General features: G+C 35.6%; 1 protein-coding gene across 1 annotated transcript in view; it reads left to right on the top strand.

Annotated features, from left to right (window-relative positions):
• Nucleotides 1–14574, top strand: part of LOC107706600 (transcription elongation regulator 1-like protein) — a 90987-nt gene that overhangs the window by 1592 nt on the left and 74821 nt on the right. Inside the window, exons 2-5 of the mRNA XM_016510353.1 lie at nucleotides 4617–4763; nucleotides 11517–11523; nucleotides 11910–11969; nucleotides 13999–14064. Of these exons, the coding sequence (XP_016365839.1) occupies nucleotides 4617–4763; nucleotides 11517–11523; nucleotides 11910–11969; nucleotides 13999–14064 (280 nt within the window). The remainder of the gene's footprint in view (nucleotides 1–4616; nucleotides 4764–11516; nucleotides 11524–11909; nucleotides 11970–13998; nucleotides 14065–14574) is intronic.

Raw genomic sequence — 14574 nt, forward strand, 5'->3', positions numbered from 1 at the left:
TGTGCTCTGATTGGCCAGCTATCCAGTGCATTGTGGGTGGCCGTATTCCTCAAGCGTGTGACGGAAATGTTACGTCCCTTACCATATTGTGATGCCTGCGGCAACCACGTGTGACGACCCCGGGCTGGACTTCGCTTCGTCCACGGTGAAAGCCGATCCGGTTATCCACAGCGCAAAGTTGATGTATTGTCTCAGCGACCAGCACGGATCAGCTCTAGGCATGACGAAGCGGATATCGTCCTCTTTTGGAAGGTCAAACAAAGTAGTTTCGCTTTCACAACGAAGCACACAGCGTCTTCACGACATGGCTGCAGCGTCAACAATACTACAGTGAGAATTAAAGTTACGCCTTCTTTCTTTGCGTTAACATTTGGGCGGCGTTATGCAAATTTTCCCAGATCGTGACGTAGGTATGTGGGGGTGTGTTAGAACGAGCCGTTTTAGGTAGGCGTGGCTGACTTTTAACTTTTATAAAGAATATCTCTTTGGATTTGAGACTTTAGTCTTTGCAACTTTACAGATCTTCTTTATGCACCAAGAGCTTGTAACACTCCAAAGAGAAAGGAAAAATTGAAATCGCATCATATGACCACTTTAAATAGCCAGAAGCCTTTAGTTTGCATCACACCTGTGAGTAATGATTTGCTACTTGCTGTTGAGATCTTAGAGAGAGAAACATTCTCATTCCAGAAAGCATCTTATTGGGGGGGAAATAAAGAAAATGTATACAGCCCTGTGGAAAAAGATGAGTCATACATATTTGTGGTCAATTTTCAAAGAAAAGACTACATTTTACATGTGTATACTTTGTAAACTTGTAGGAGAGCATTTAGAAGATCTCAGAGGAAACAAACAGACTGAAATAAACAAAACTTCAATTTTTATCTTAGTTTGTTACTGCTGTCTTCACATGCTGTCTGAAATTTCTTATTTCCCACTTCTGAAGTCATAATTATAAGTTTATCATGTTCAAGGGCTTTCTTGTTGGAAAGAATATGAATCGTGGAGGACTATAGGTTCATTTTTTGCCAATTTCTAAAGCCAAAATTAAAGTGTCCCTATTATGGATTTTTGAAAATTACCTTTCATGCAGTGTGTAACACAGCTCTAAGTAAATCTGAAAGTGCACCGTGTATAAAGTTATTGTCTCTCAAAAGAAAGAGTCGACTCTGAATCATTGAAACGAGTGAAACGTTTTTAAAACGAATCCCAAGCCGTTTCATGTTGACGTCAACATGAAACATTAGCATATTGCCATATAGCATATAGCATATTCTTTGCCACTAGGTGCTGCTTTTGGAGGGTAAAAATAGCTGTTTCCCTGGTAACGCTGTACACAAAGCAGCCCTGCTCTCACAAAAGCTGCTTTATCAGGCATTACAGGCAAGATGAAATGAAAATGAGACCAATCGGACCAATCACCGCAGATTAGCGTCACGCAAAGGAGGGGTTTGGAAAAATGAATCATTGAGTGAATCGTTTGGGAGTCCTTGAGCAAGTAAGGTAAAAATAAATGCATATTATAAGACAATGAAAGTGTTTTTTGACATTGCATGCATGTCAACCTGTTGTTGGGGACTCCCAAAACCAAAATATGAAGCTTTCATTACCCATAATAGGGGCAATTAAACATATTTAATATCCAAATTGGATTTTGGAAAAAAAAAGGATCATCCCATTCACTGACAAACATATAAACATTACCACTCTATTGTATACATTCACATCTAGATAGTAGTCATCACGTTTCGGTAAAATGAGTGTTGTTTTTGCTTTGTAAAATACAAACAAAATGCATCAAATGGTTATTTATATATGTAAATATACATGACTGTAATGGCAAGAAAAATCAGTGAATATGTTGTAGGAAAAATGAACAAAATGTAAGTCACTAGAGCAATAGTTCTTGTAGTAAAAGTTTATGGTTCACCCAATTTGCATATTGAAATTATGTCAGAGTTTCCCAGTTGTAAATACAACTTGAGAGGCTGTTCATGTCCAGTTGTTTCCAACTTGGAAACTGGTATTTACGAAAGGCAGCATAAATGGCTCTCTTTTTGGCCAAAGGTCGGAGGTCATACGCCACAAATGAGTGTGTGCATGCAGTGAGTAATATTTTACTATCTTAATCTATTTACTTTTTGTACTTTTTTTTCTTCTAGGTCAAAAACATTACTTTTCTGTAGTATTAGACAGTGATCCTATAGTAGTTTTTGCATCAAAAGGATGTGCAGCTACCATTTGTGCAGTAAATATAAATATACTGTAAATCACTACACTAAGTTTAGTTTTTCAATCACTGGCACAAAATGAAAAATCTTCATCTGAGCATTTTGACTTTCTGTGGTAATGAATTAGTCAAGGAGCCTTTTGAATACAATGATTCACGGTCTTGATTAAATCTTAAAATCTTTTTTTTTTAAGGACTGAAAGCTGCTAGAATATGCCTAGTAATATGGCCAGGAAGGACTGAAATGTGCAGGACAATATTTGATTTTGATAATGTTTGATCACTTTTGGTGAACTGATTCCACCGTTAAAGCAGAAAATCAAAATTCCGTGCATTACCTCCCTTCATCTTCACTGCTTCACCATTAGAGGCGCTGCGCTCAAGATGACCCTCACATCTGCAGTTGCTTCCCCCTCACGACTCAAACTCAGCGTGACATTTAATCTGTGTGCCGGGCAGAGGCATGATCACCACTGCTCCACAGCCCTGGCATTGAGAACTTTGTGCTTTCACATCATTAAAGTGCCGTTCAGAGGAGGTGGCAAGCATGAACTCAGTCGTACTGGAACCAGAGAGAGAGAGAGAGACAGAGACAGTGGGATAAAAGAGTACCGTATTGTCCCGAATATAAGACAATGTTTTTTTCTTGGAAATACATCTGAAAAAACGCGGTGGTCTTATATTCCAAAACCGCATAAAACGAGTGTGCCATGAAATACGTAATGTAATGCGTGTTGTAAAGATCGCGAGTAAAAACAAAAGAAGCAGAAAACCTTACAGCTGCATGAGTCGTGACTGTCACGTTAGCCTGATGGGACCAAACTCCCTTTGTGATTTTAAAACGTAAGACAGTACCCAGATTTGAAGACTACAGTAAGATTTAACTTTTTAATAAGATTTTGGTAGGCTACTTTTAGATGGATAGCCTAAATGTCCTAATTCAGATGGGCTACCTTTTTTTTTATGGTACATCAAAAGTGTATATTTTTTCAATGTGATTGTTGGTACATTTGACCAGTTTTTACCATACTTTCAAAACAAAAATTAAAATAGGAAAAATATGCAATATGAAAATAATTGAAGACAAAATGTGTTTTACTGAGAAAAAACAAGATTTGGCTTTTAAAAAGCCTTTTTCCAAAAGGTACATCTGGAAAAAGGGGGGTGTCTTATAATCAGGGTCGTCTTATATTCGGGCCAATACGGTATATTATTTAAACAGAGTCTTTGAGTTGCAGACAGCCTTCAGAAGCCTTTGATTGACTGCTACTGCAGAGAGGCATTGATGCAGAGCAGAGCGTGATAGAACTTTCAGTTCTTTAGAAAACCTTCTATAAACTGGTGATTCAATGAACCCAAACACCAATAGTCTTGCACTCATAAGAATAAAGTTCCCCAAAGTTTTTTTTTGTTTTTTTTTTTTGCCATGGAAAAAAACAACAACATTTTTTGGTTCCCAAAGGAACCTTTCAGTGAACAGTTCTTAACCCTCAAGCATCCTTCGTATAGCAGCCCTTACTTTGTTCTTCGTGGACAAATTTGGGCACGAAGGTCTCACCTGTGATCCCAATTTTAAAAAAAAAATAAATGTCATATCACTGTCTTCGATAAAATAAAAAAAACTATCAATTTATGCCGTTTTTTTGTGATTTTTTTTTGTGATTTTTATTTATTTACCTCTAAAAGTACCATATATTTAATGTAAAATATGCTTATTTTTATGTTATATTTAATATTTCTTATACTTCAATAAAACAAAAAAAATTCCAGTAAGTTCAGACAGCCAAAACCTACAATTTTGGTGAGTTTGGTGACGTATGATGGTATAAAAATAAAAAAAATATCAATAGCCACTACAGTATATGGCTGTAGTACTCAATGGCTGCATATAGGCTGAAATCTATAAACCATTGTTGTAGTGAACTTAACCTCTTAAGTTTTAGATTTTATCACAAGTTAAAAGTGTAGAATAAAAAAAAATAAAAAAAAACATTTGTGTTGGGTGACACTGTGTTGGAAGGTTCTTCATGGAACCACTGATGCTAACAAATGAAGTCAATTTCCCAATCATCCCACAGTAAAGAACCACTAACAAGAGGTTTAGCGGTTTCTCTGTTCCAGAAAAGTCTGCTGCCATAAATGTTATGAGGAAAAACATTTCATGTTTTATGCTGATGCTTGGGAATTTATCATTTATTCTGTTGCAGTTGGTGAAGAACAGCAGGTGTTATTCCAAAAAGACTTCCAAAACATAAATGACCAAAGTGATTTCTTAACAGCTTTCATTCCAGCCAGGCCTGATTCAGTTCTTCACTTCTTCTTAATGAGATGGATCAGAATAGATCTCAGCGGTAATTTGTTCTTCTCTTCTGCTTGGCTGTCCCAGTGGGAGATCCCGTCCAGGCCTCATGTGTTGGGTTTCCAACCTTCTGCAAGTGTGGATCTACTTCCAGTGTTTCCTCATGTATACCGGACGGTCCTGCCTCCACATTACGGCAAGCGCTGGGTGGAAAAACGTGTGCCTGACTACAAGGTAAAAAGAAGGATTCATTGTATTTGATTATATTTGGTGAATCTCACACAACCTGTCAAGAATGCCATATTTCACCTCAAAATCAAAAGAAAAAAGTAATTATTAGCCTAGTTGTTGGAACATGAAGTGATGTTATTTTTTAGGATAATTCAAAATGTTTTCTCCTAATTTTCTGTCATTACTGATGCAGAGAGTCTCATTCTGTTTAATGCAAAAAAATTATATATTTAAATTGTAAAGTATTTATATATAAAGTATTTATTAAATGCATAGTTTTTGTATATAATATAATATAATATAATATAATACTTGCCAAAAAAAAAAAAATGCAATGAACCCGAAGAGGCACCCGAAAAGCCAACTTTCTTATTTTTATGTGATTTTTTTTTTGAGATACTTTTATCCAAACAACAAATGTTTGCAAAAGCTTCATTACTACTTAATAACTTCCCATACACTATAAATGCAGTGGGCCCCACTTTATATTAGGTGGCCTTAACTACTATGTGCCTACATCAAAAATATAAGTACACTGTACTTATTGTGTTCATATTGTATTGCAAATGTAACGAATTATCCACTGAAGGCGAGTGTTGAAGTGAGAACCCAAGTGCAGTTTATTTACAGTGATCCAAACATCCAAACATAATCCAAACAGACGAAGACTAGAAACAATAATCCGTGACTTGACTTGACATGAACAGACTTGACTTGACGAGGCATGAACAGACTTGACATGAACAGACTAGACTCACCAACAGCGGGTTTGTGTGTGGGAAGAGAGGCGGTTTGATTTGTGCTTATGAAATGAAACCGAAATTAGTTCAAATTTCAGCTCTTTTTCAATCACAGTGTGGTTTAATCAACTAGAGCGTGCACTGAAGACTGCTTAAGAGGGTGTAATGAAGACCCATAATGAGTATGCAGTAAAAACGAATTATGCTATTTGATTCTGGTAATCTGACAAATGTATACTACACGCTTTATATACCATGCATCTTAGGGTCATTCCTGTTTTGCAGAATCTTTTGAACTCTGAACCTTTTAAATATTTAATAATGCATGTGTTTAAACTGAAGTGTTTCTATAAATGAGTGTAGGTGACCCTTTTATCCCTCTGTGACTGTTAGTATGCATTATAAATGAGTTTTTAAGACATTTCCAGAGTGCAGACTTTGCCAAAAATGCACTTACACACGATTTCATAAATTTGTTTACACAATGACAAGAAAATGAAGAGAATGGAAATATAGAACTAAAGGTCATTGAACTCAGTGATTGACCAACAAAATCCAATTCTAACTATTTTACATTTCGGTGGCTTGGAATTTGAATTCTTATACATTTGTACGGTTTCATTCATCATTCGTTTTACACCCCAGTGATGTTTTGTTTAGAGGTGGACCTTGATGCTTAGATCGACAAACCCTGAACTAAGCGAGAAGCAGCATTTACATAATTCACAAAGATGGTGGCGATTGACGAGTATAGCGTGACAAAAAGTTTATAATGTCATAAATGAAGATGCTTGGATTTGCATTACATTTTGACCATAACTTGCATAAAAACACAAGGTGTTCTTGTTCAATCATGGCACCACCATTCGGTGTACATGTAAGAATAACGTGATTTACTGGAATGCATTGAGTTCGGAAGTGGGAAATTTCAACTCTGGTATTTGCACCAACAACTCTAGGCTGTTTATAATCAAAAAATAGAGATGTATGATTGGGAAAGGAATCTGCTTAAACAGGTTAGCAGTCTGATAAACCCCAACCTCAACAAGAAGCAGCATTTATGTAATTCGCAAAGATGAATTTAATTTAATTTAATTTAATTTAATAAGTATTATTTTATTTTATTTTATTTTATTTTATTAACCATTCTTTGAAGAATGAAATCTGAGGTTTGAAAAAATATATATATTCAAGCTTTTTTCCATATAGCTTATTTTACTGATTGGATAGTTATCCAGTCTCGAAAAGACCAAGTGTAAATACCCTTCAAGATGCAATCAAGACAGATGAGCAGAATCCAAAGTGGTTTAAAACAAGGTTGTAAGCTTAGATTTACACCACATAAACTTTGCTCTTTACAAAAGAAACATCATCATGCAAAAGTTTGGGAGCTCCGCAATCCAGAAATGAGCGAGCAGTAGCACGGGAATACTAGATCAGATCCATTTTGTGGAGATGCATTTATGTGGCAAAGTGTGAAATCTACACACCCAGCAATCCAGTCGATTAAAGCGCATGAAGTGACCCCTTAAAATATTACATTTACCCACAGTGAACAAGTTAAATTGAAAACAGACCAGGGATTCAGATGCAGCAGAGCGGTGTATCATATAGCGCTGCGTTTAATTCCAAACGCTCTTGCCCTCCAGCAGAGCACCAGTGTGCCACACCTGTGCTCTTCCCTGATCATAAGTCTTTAGCTGCAGACACTTTCAGGTAGGCAGTGATGAATTAGATTGCAGATGCACTCATGTGCCGTTCAAAGATTAGTCCTTGAGAGATGAAAAGTTCACTCCTGTAGAGGGTTTTCTGTCTTTCAGACGGCAAAGTCTATAATGAGTGGAAGTGAATGGAATCTCTTAGCAGCACAGATCCTGCACAAGCTCTCTGAGACTGAGGCTGAACTGACGATAAAGATTTGACCTTTGCTACTACGCTTTTACATGTTTAACACTTCAAGTGTGCATTAGAATAGAGTGAAGGTTTGGAAAGTATTAATAAAGCCAATAGATATTCTGAACAATGTAAATGTTCTCCTGGTATGCTTCAGTTCGTCTTGACTTCTGAAATATAATCAATATCACTTGAAATGCTCAACTCCTTGTACTAGTAAGCAGGAAAAACATGTTAATACTACTTGGTGTAAACAATTTTCACAACTTAATGCCCATACAATAATTTAGCAAATGAATGTGACTGTCTTATGAAGAATATATGAATGCAGATACAAATTAGATGAAAGATAACTGTTTATACTTTTATTATATATTTTATAATGTATTTATGTGGTCTGTTTAGACAAGATTTATTATACAGATGGTGCAAATAATAATAATAATTGCATAAAATATTATTACATAATTAAATATTATAATGTTATTATATAAATATATGATTATTTGTAAATATTTTTAAAATTAAGATATTGATTTTGAGGTTGAATATTATATTTAAAAAGAGTGTTATGTAAGTTATAAATAAAAAAATAAAAACAACAACAGCAGCAACAACAACAATAATAACAATAATACTAATAAATACATATATAATTATTACAGAAATTGTAAATATTTTTTTATTACGGTATTGAGTTTTTTTAGGATAAATATTATAAATATTTTAAAAGAGAGTTATATAACCAGAAAAAAAGTAAACAAAAATTTTTTGAGTGAACATGCAATGATTATTCATTATATTTTGAAAGTTTAACATTATTTATCAGACATATTTCAATTGAATGTATTTTAATTTAGCTTATAAGACTACAGTTATATCTCTTCAGAGTCCAATCTTAAGATGTCATATTCTGTTTTGTCTTCTTGAAAAAATGTCATTTGCTCAAAGGTTGTCATGGTGTTCACCAGCAGTTGTGTCAGGGTAAGTTAAACTGTCTGAAAAGAGTTTTCTCTCTAAATGCTGTCTCATTTTCTCTGTCTCCGAAAGCTCGAATTTGTCTTGCCATTTGGACCGTAATTAAATTAGGTTAAGAAATTGTACATCAATGTTACCTTTGTGCTGTAAATGTGCCTTTGATGCCTTAACTTGCAGTTTAGGTAGGAAGCTCATTTAGGGAGCAGAACTATTGAGTAGTATGTGTGTCTTTAGTCCACCCAGCTATGTCCAATATACATTATAGATCATATTTTTTTAAGTTCTATTAAGAGAGTTCTATTTAAAAAATGAAAAAAAAGTTAAAACAGGGGCTATGAGAGATTTTATCCTGACAGTATGAGAGAGACTATACAGTATATCTGTGTGTGTGTGTGTGTGTGTGTGTGTGTGTGTGTGTGTGCGTGTGTGTGTGTTTGTAGGGGGGGTGAGTCATGGTCAGTATACTTATTTAAAAAATGAAAAAAAGTTAAAACAGGGGCTATGAGAGATTTTATCCTGACAGTATGAGAGAGATTAGTATATCTGTGTGTGTGTGTGTGTGTGTTTGTAGAGGGGGTGAGTCATGGTCAGTATACTTTTTTAACACTGAAACACACTGGTGCGTCTCGACTAGCAACTAAGCTTTGAAAAATGGTCTCTTTCTATAGCCGATGACAGTTGTTAGACATATACCACCCTGAATAATCTCTGGCTCAAGTTCAGACTCTCTCCACAGGCGAAGCAGTAACCCAGTTTGAGTATCTCCAACCTGGAATGTATATCTGTACCATACAGTAACTGTATAAAGATGTAAAGCCATAGAAAATGCTGATTTAAAGGTTTCCTTCCGGTCAGACAGATGAATCATACTTTTGACTGGAATCAGATCCAGACTCTAACTCAGCATTAGAACTGTCTTCAAATTCAATGATCAAACTTCAAAATCCTCAAATATATGTCCATATATGTGTCCTCATTGCATGTTTTAAAGGAGCAATGTACCGAAGTAAAAATTCTGTCCATTTTTGTGAGGAACATGCCAAAAATAAGTGGTTATTCACTGAATATGTCTAAAATCGCACTCTTTATTTTGTCTATTTAGAATCATATTGGGTTAATGCATTCAACAATTGGTGTCAATCTTCAATGATTTTGAATTTGAATAGGAACACAAATGTGATTTAAGAGTTTCCATAGAGCAAAAGATTATCAGATTATCAAAAAATCGTTATCTTGCACTACCATTCAAAAATTTGGGATTGGTGAGATTTTTGAAATATTTTTAAACTATAGATACTTATGCTCACCAAGATTGCATTTATTTGATTTTTAAAAAGTAAAAATAGCAATATTTTGAAATATTATTATAATTCAAAATAACGGTTTTCTATTTGAATATATTTTAAAATATAATTTATTCCTGTGATCAAAGCTGAATTTTCAGCATCATTACTCCAGTCTTCAGTGTCACACGATCCTTCACAAATCATTCTAATATGCCGATTTGTTGCTCAAGAAACATGTATTTTTTTTTTTTAGCAGTTGTGCTTCTTAATATTTTTGTAGAAGCAGCATTTATTTACTTTGTTAGGATTATTTGATGAATAAAAAGTTCAAAAGAACAGCATTTATTTGAAATAGAATTTTTTCGGAACATTAAATGTCTATACTGCTACTTTTGATCAATTTATGATGGATTTTAAAATTTTGTCTGGTTGCTTTAAGTTTGCAGCATGACATGCAGAAATCACGAATCTCTACACGCGAGCAGGTATTGGAGCTTCAGTGTAGTGTGCGCTTAACATAAACCTTTGAGGTTTATGTGGTTTTGAGGTAACAAAGAAAATATTATGATGGAACTAACAGATGTGGGTGTGGAAGTAAAGTCTGCTGCCATCTGTCAAACACTTCTACGGTTTGTGGTTGTGTCTGTACGCTTCATAACCCCAAAATCATATCTCTATACCCCATAACCCCAAAAGCACCAGGAGCCTGTTTCTGTGGCTGAAAAATGTTGAGATGGGAGGAAATGACTTGTTTCTCTTGCATATATCTATGCAAATCAGTTTGTTGTGACTGATGGATGTATCTGGAGCATCTTATTTAGAGCCGTGCCTACTGGGTTAAAAATTGAGGTATATATTTAAAGTGAGATTTATGATTAATGATACATTCTTGCATGCTTTGAAGGTCACGAATGAGGAAACAACTTACATTTTATACTTCTATATGGAATGGAAATTTTTCTGGAAGCCCATAAACTATTATTGTACGTTCAGGACTAGGTTCTGAACATCTACATGGAGTTTAACAGGCAGTGTGTGATTGAAATGTATGGAAACTTGTTTCCACTACAGGATGAAAAAAAAGGGTAATCGTGATTTTTTTATCTGACAATTCTGAGTTTTTTCTGAGTTTCTGTGTGTTTCCACCACAATAAAAAAAACGTAATTGCGAATTTTACGTCCCGCAATTCTGACTTTTTTCTCAGAAATTTGAGTTTACATCAAGCATTTCTGACTTTTTTCTCTGAATTTTTACATTTCACATTTCTGACTTTTTTTTTCAGAATTACGAGTTTACATTTCACAATTCTGACTTTTTTTTTCAGAATTTCGAGTTTACATTTCACATTTCTGACTTTTTTTTTCAGAATTTCGAGTTTACATTTCACAATTCTGACTTTTTTTCCCTCTCAATTCTGAGTTTACATCTCTCAATTCTTACTTTTTCCTCAGAATTCTGAGTTTACATCTCGCAAATTCTGACTTTTTTCTCAGAATTCTGGGTTTACAGTACATCTCGCATTACTGACTTTTTTTTAAAACCAGAATTCTAAGTTTAAATTTCGCAAATTCTGACTTTTAAACTCAGAATTCAGTTCACAATTCTTACGTTTTTTTCCTCAGAATTATGAGTTTACATCTTGGAATTCTTACTTTCTTTCTCAGAATTATGACAAGTCTGAATTGTGAGATACAGTCACAATTACCGTTTTTATTTTTGACCCCACAGCAGAAACAATCTACAGAACTGCTAAAAAATTGCATTGGACACTCAAAACTGTTTTTAAATATGCAAAACTTTCCTTTTATAACTCATAAAATAAGCATTCACTCCGTCTGTTGCCTGTCTTTTTCTTTAGGCCACAGGCAAGTTGCCTGAGAATTTAAAAGTTGATCTTTGATCTGGAGAATTACAAAATCTACTTGATCTTTGTCTTCACCTTTGATGAGCTTATCTCGACATAAAGGTGAATGGATCAAACCATTTTTTTGAACACACCTCGGTGTCAGTTACAAAGCGATAGTTATTCACCCTCAGCACAGCAAAGCTTTGGGGAAAATCTGAGCTTCAGAAGTTAGATGTCTTTGTCCGGGAATCAGCTGTGGAGTTGTATTGAGAGTTGTTCTTACAAAGTCATCCTCACAGGCTCGAGCCGTTGATGAGCGTTAGCCGAGGCAATAATTGCTGCCAGAGGGTGTGCGGCGTTCTCACAATCGAACAGTGTGAGGAAGTCCAATTTGTGTCCTCGTAGTCACACTTCCTTACCGCAGGGAGAAGGAAGTTCTCGACGTCTGCAAACACATCCACACAGGTCAGCAGCAGTTTAAGAGCTTTTTCCCTCGGGTAACAGCTTACTTTATTAGGGGCGCTAGATATTCTCAAGATAAATTGATGCGGCACTCACAGCATTTGCCTGTCTAAAAAAAGGACTGTTTTTTTTCCTGTCATAGTGCTGATGTCTGTCATACTGTGGTGTTTTCCTCAACTTTCTCGATTTTAATAAGCCTGCTTCTACAGTCTTAGCCTCACGTCATGCCCACAGTTCTTTAACAGATCGTCTGATGCACGTTGCACACAAAACTGCCAAATACAACTCGGAAGTTACGATCTGCTGTCTGGTACAGGGTTGATATGAACACTCTGAAGAAGAACTAATCACTGGATTTACCAAAGTTAATAGTTAGATGCATCACATTTGGCAAATATGTTCTTTGTTTTAAGATACTTAACTGCAAGTTGAAATAAATATCCATAAGCAGAACTGTATATTATGCTATTACTATTCAGATCTAATCATGCTGAACTTGTTCATTATGATTCTCTTCAGACTGTTTGTATTTTCTCACCTGAAAGAGACAGTTGGCAGATGTTTCACCTGCAAATACACCTGCAAAAAGATAATTGGTAGACTTTTCAAATCAAATTTCACCTGAAAGAGACAATTAGCTAAATGTTCACCTTTCACACTAGGGTGACCACCTGGCAATAGATCTGTTGCGGGACAGTAGATGTGATTTTGCGGGACAATGCGGGACACGTGTGAGACAGATACATTTACTACTGGTAAATACTGATCTTTTGCATTTGTGTGAGGCGGGTTGCTAATTTTGAAGAATGCTGTTAAATATAGGTGAAACTACGCCGCAAAAAGAATAACTAAAAAGCTTTCTTAAAAAGGCAAAAGAACGCATGCACGTTTTCTTGACATGACAATTGAAAACCAACAGACTGATGAAAATGCGGGACATTTTCTCAATATGCGACATGTGGGACAAGGAGGGAAAATGCTGTGCAGTATAACACAAAGCAGGATGGGTGGTCACCCTAATTCAAAAAAGAGACAGATAGCAGATTTTCCCTTAAAAATCCACCTGAAAGAGACAGTTGGCACATTTTCACCTGGAAATTCACCTGAAAGACACAATTGGCAGATTTTTCACCTGGAATTTTACCTGAAAGAGATAATTAGCTTATTTTTTCCCCTGAAAATTCAGATGAAAGAGACCATTGGCTACGGCACATTATACTTTCCTGTAGCTCAAACTGTAGAGCATCATGCTAACAACTCCAAAGTACTGGGTTCGATTCCCAGGGGGTTGCATGAACTTAATTTAAAGTTTTTAACCTGACTGGTTAAAAATGTAACTATCAAAACAACACAAGTCCAATTTGGATAAAAGCATCTGCCAAATGTATAAACGCAGAAGACGACACTTCACTCTTTAACACCTCTTGTGGCAGCAGTAAGAATGACATGTTCACATATGTTTTGTTATGAACTTCAGTCTGACATTTTAGAATGACGCACAGAATACTGGTTGCGTAGCTTGAAACATCTGTGTACACACTTAGAGTATGTTACAGGCTTAAGAGATTAAAGTCAATAAAAATACAATTTACTTGCACACGTGTTATTGGAGGGAAACAGATATTTGCCATATGCTGTGCTACAGATGTAGCTTTTGATTTGCGTGTCATATTAATTATAGGTTTTTTAATAATATTCTTTTTTTATCAATAATGCAAAAGCAAATTAAAATGCATTTAGATTAGATTATGTTCTGAAAATGACTGGTGAAGCTGCAAGCCTGAGAACTCGAACATATAATCGTAGCATATTGAAAACAGAGCAAATCAATATCTGAAGCAAATAATTTCCTGAGATTCGGGCATTCTTCATCCACCCAACACAGAATCTGCCGCCAGCCATGCATTCCAGGTCCAGCATTAATAATCTGTGCTCTACAGTGTTTACATCTAACCAAAGGAACTAAGAAATATGTTCAGTACAAAATAGAAAGGTGTAATAGCTCAGACGTATATTTCCATCTTCCGTGCAGTTTCATCCCTCAGGGCCAACTCCACCAAACTCCACCTTCTGAAGGTTCACATCTCTGTTCGGCGGAGTAAGCTACATATCGATCCATAATACTACTCCTGCTGGCTGTCGTGTACCGATAAACCAATATTTTATGCTGATTTATTTGTTGTATGTTCGTCCTTTTTGATTCACATCAGCGTGAAAATCAATAAGTACAGGTACAGTACATTTTTTTCACATTTTGTTATGTTGCAGCCTTATGTTAAACTGCTTTAAATTACTTTTTATTCAACATTAATCTACACCAGTGGTCGCCAACCCGTCGATCGCGATCGACTGGTAGATCTTTATCACTGTCCCAGTAGATCCCGAAAAAAACAGTAAAATAAGTACAAAAATGCATTACATTTATGGGGTTATATTAATGTATCACTGAAGGGTACTGTCTTGGGAGAAGTTTCGATGGCAATGGCATTTTCTCCTCCGTATAAATCGCAACTCAGCTTTGTTTACAGCGGTAAACAAGGAAACGCTATAGTGCGGTCGGTTCATAAGCAGTGTTTCCAAGTCCGCGGTTTTCCCACGGAATTGGGCT

Source organism: Sinocyclocheilus rhinocerous, unplaced genomic scaffold (genome assembly GCF_001515625.1).
Source record: "Sinocyclocheilus rhinocerous isolate Xijiao unplaced genomic scaffold, SAMN03320098_v1.1 scaffold2189, whole genome shotgun sequence".
In the NCBI taxonomy this organism is placed as follows: Eukaryota; Metazoa; Chordata; class Actinopteri; order Cypriniformes; family Cyprinidae; genus Sinocyclocheilus; species Sinocyclocheilus rhinocerous.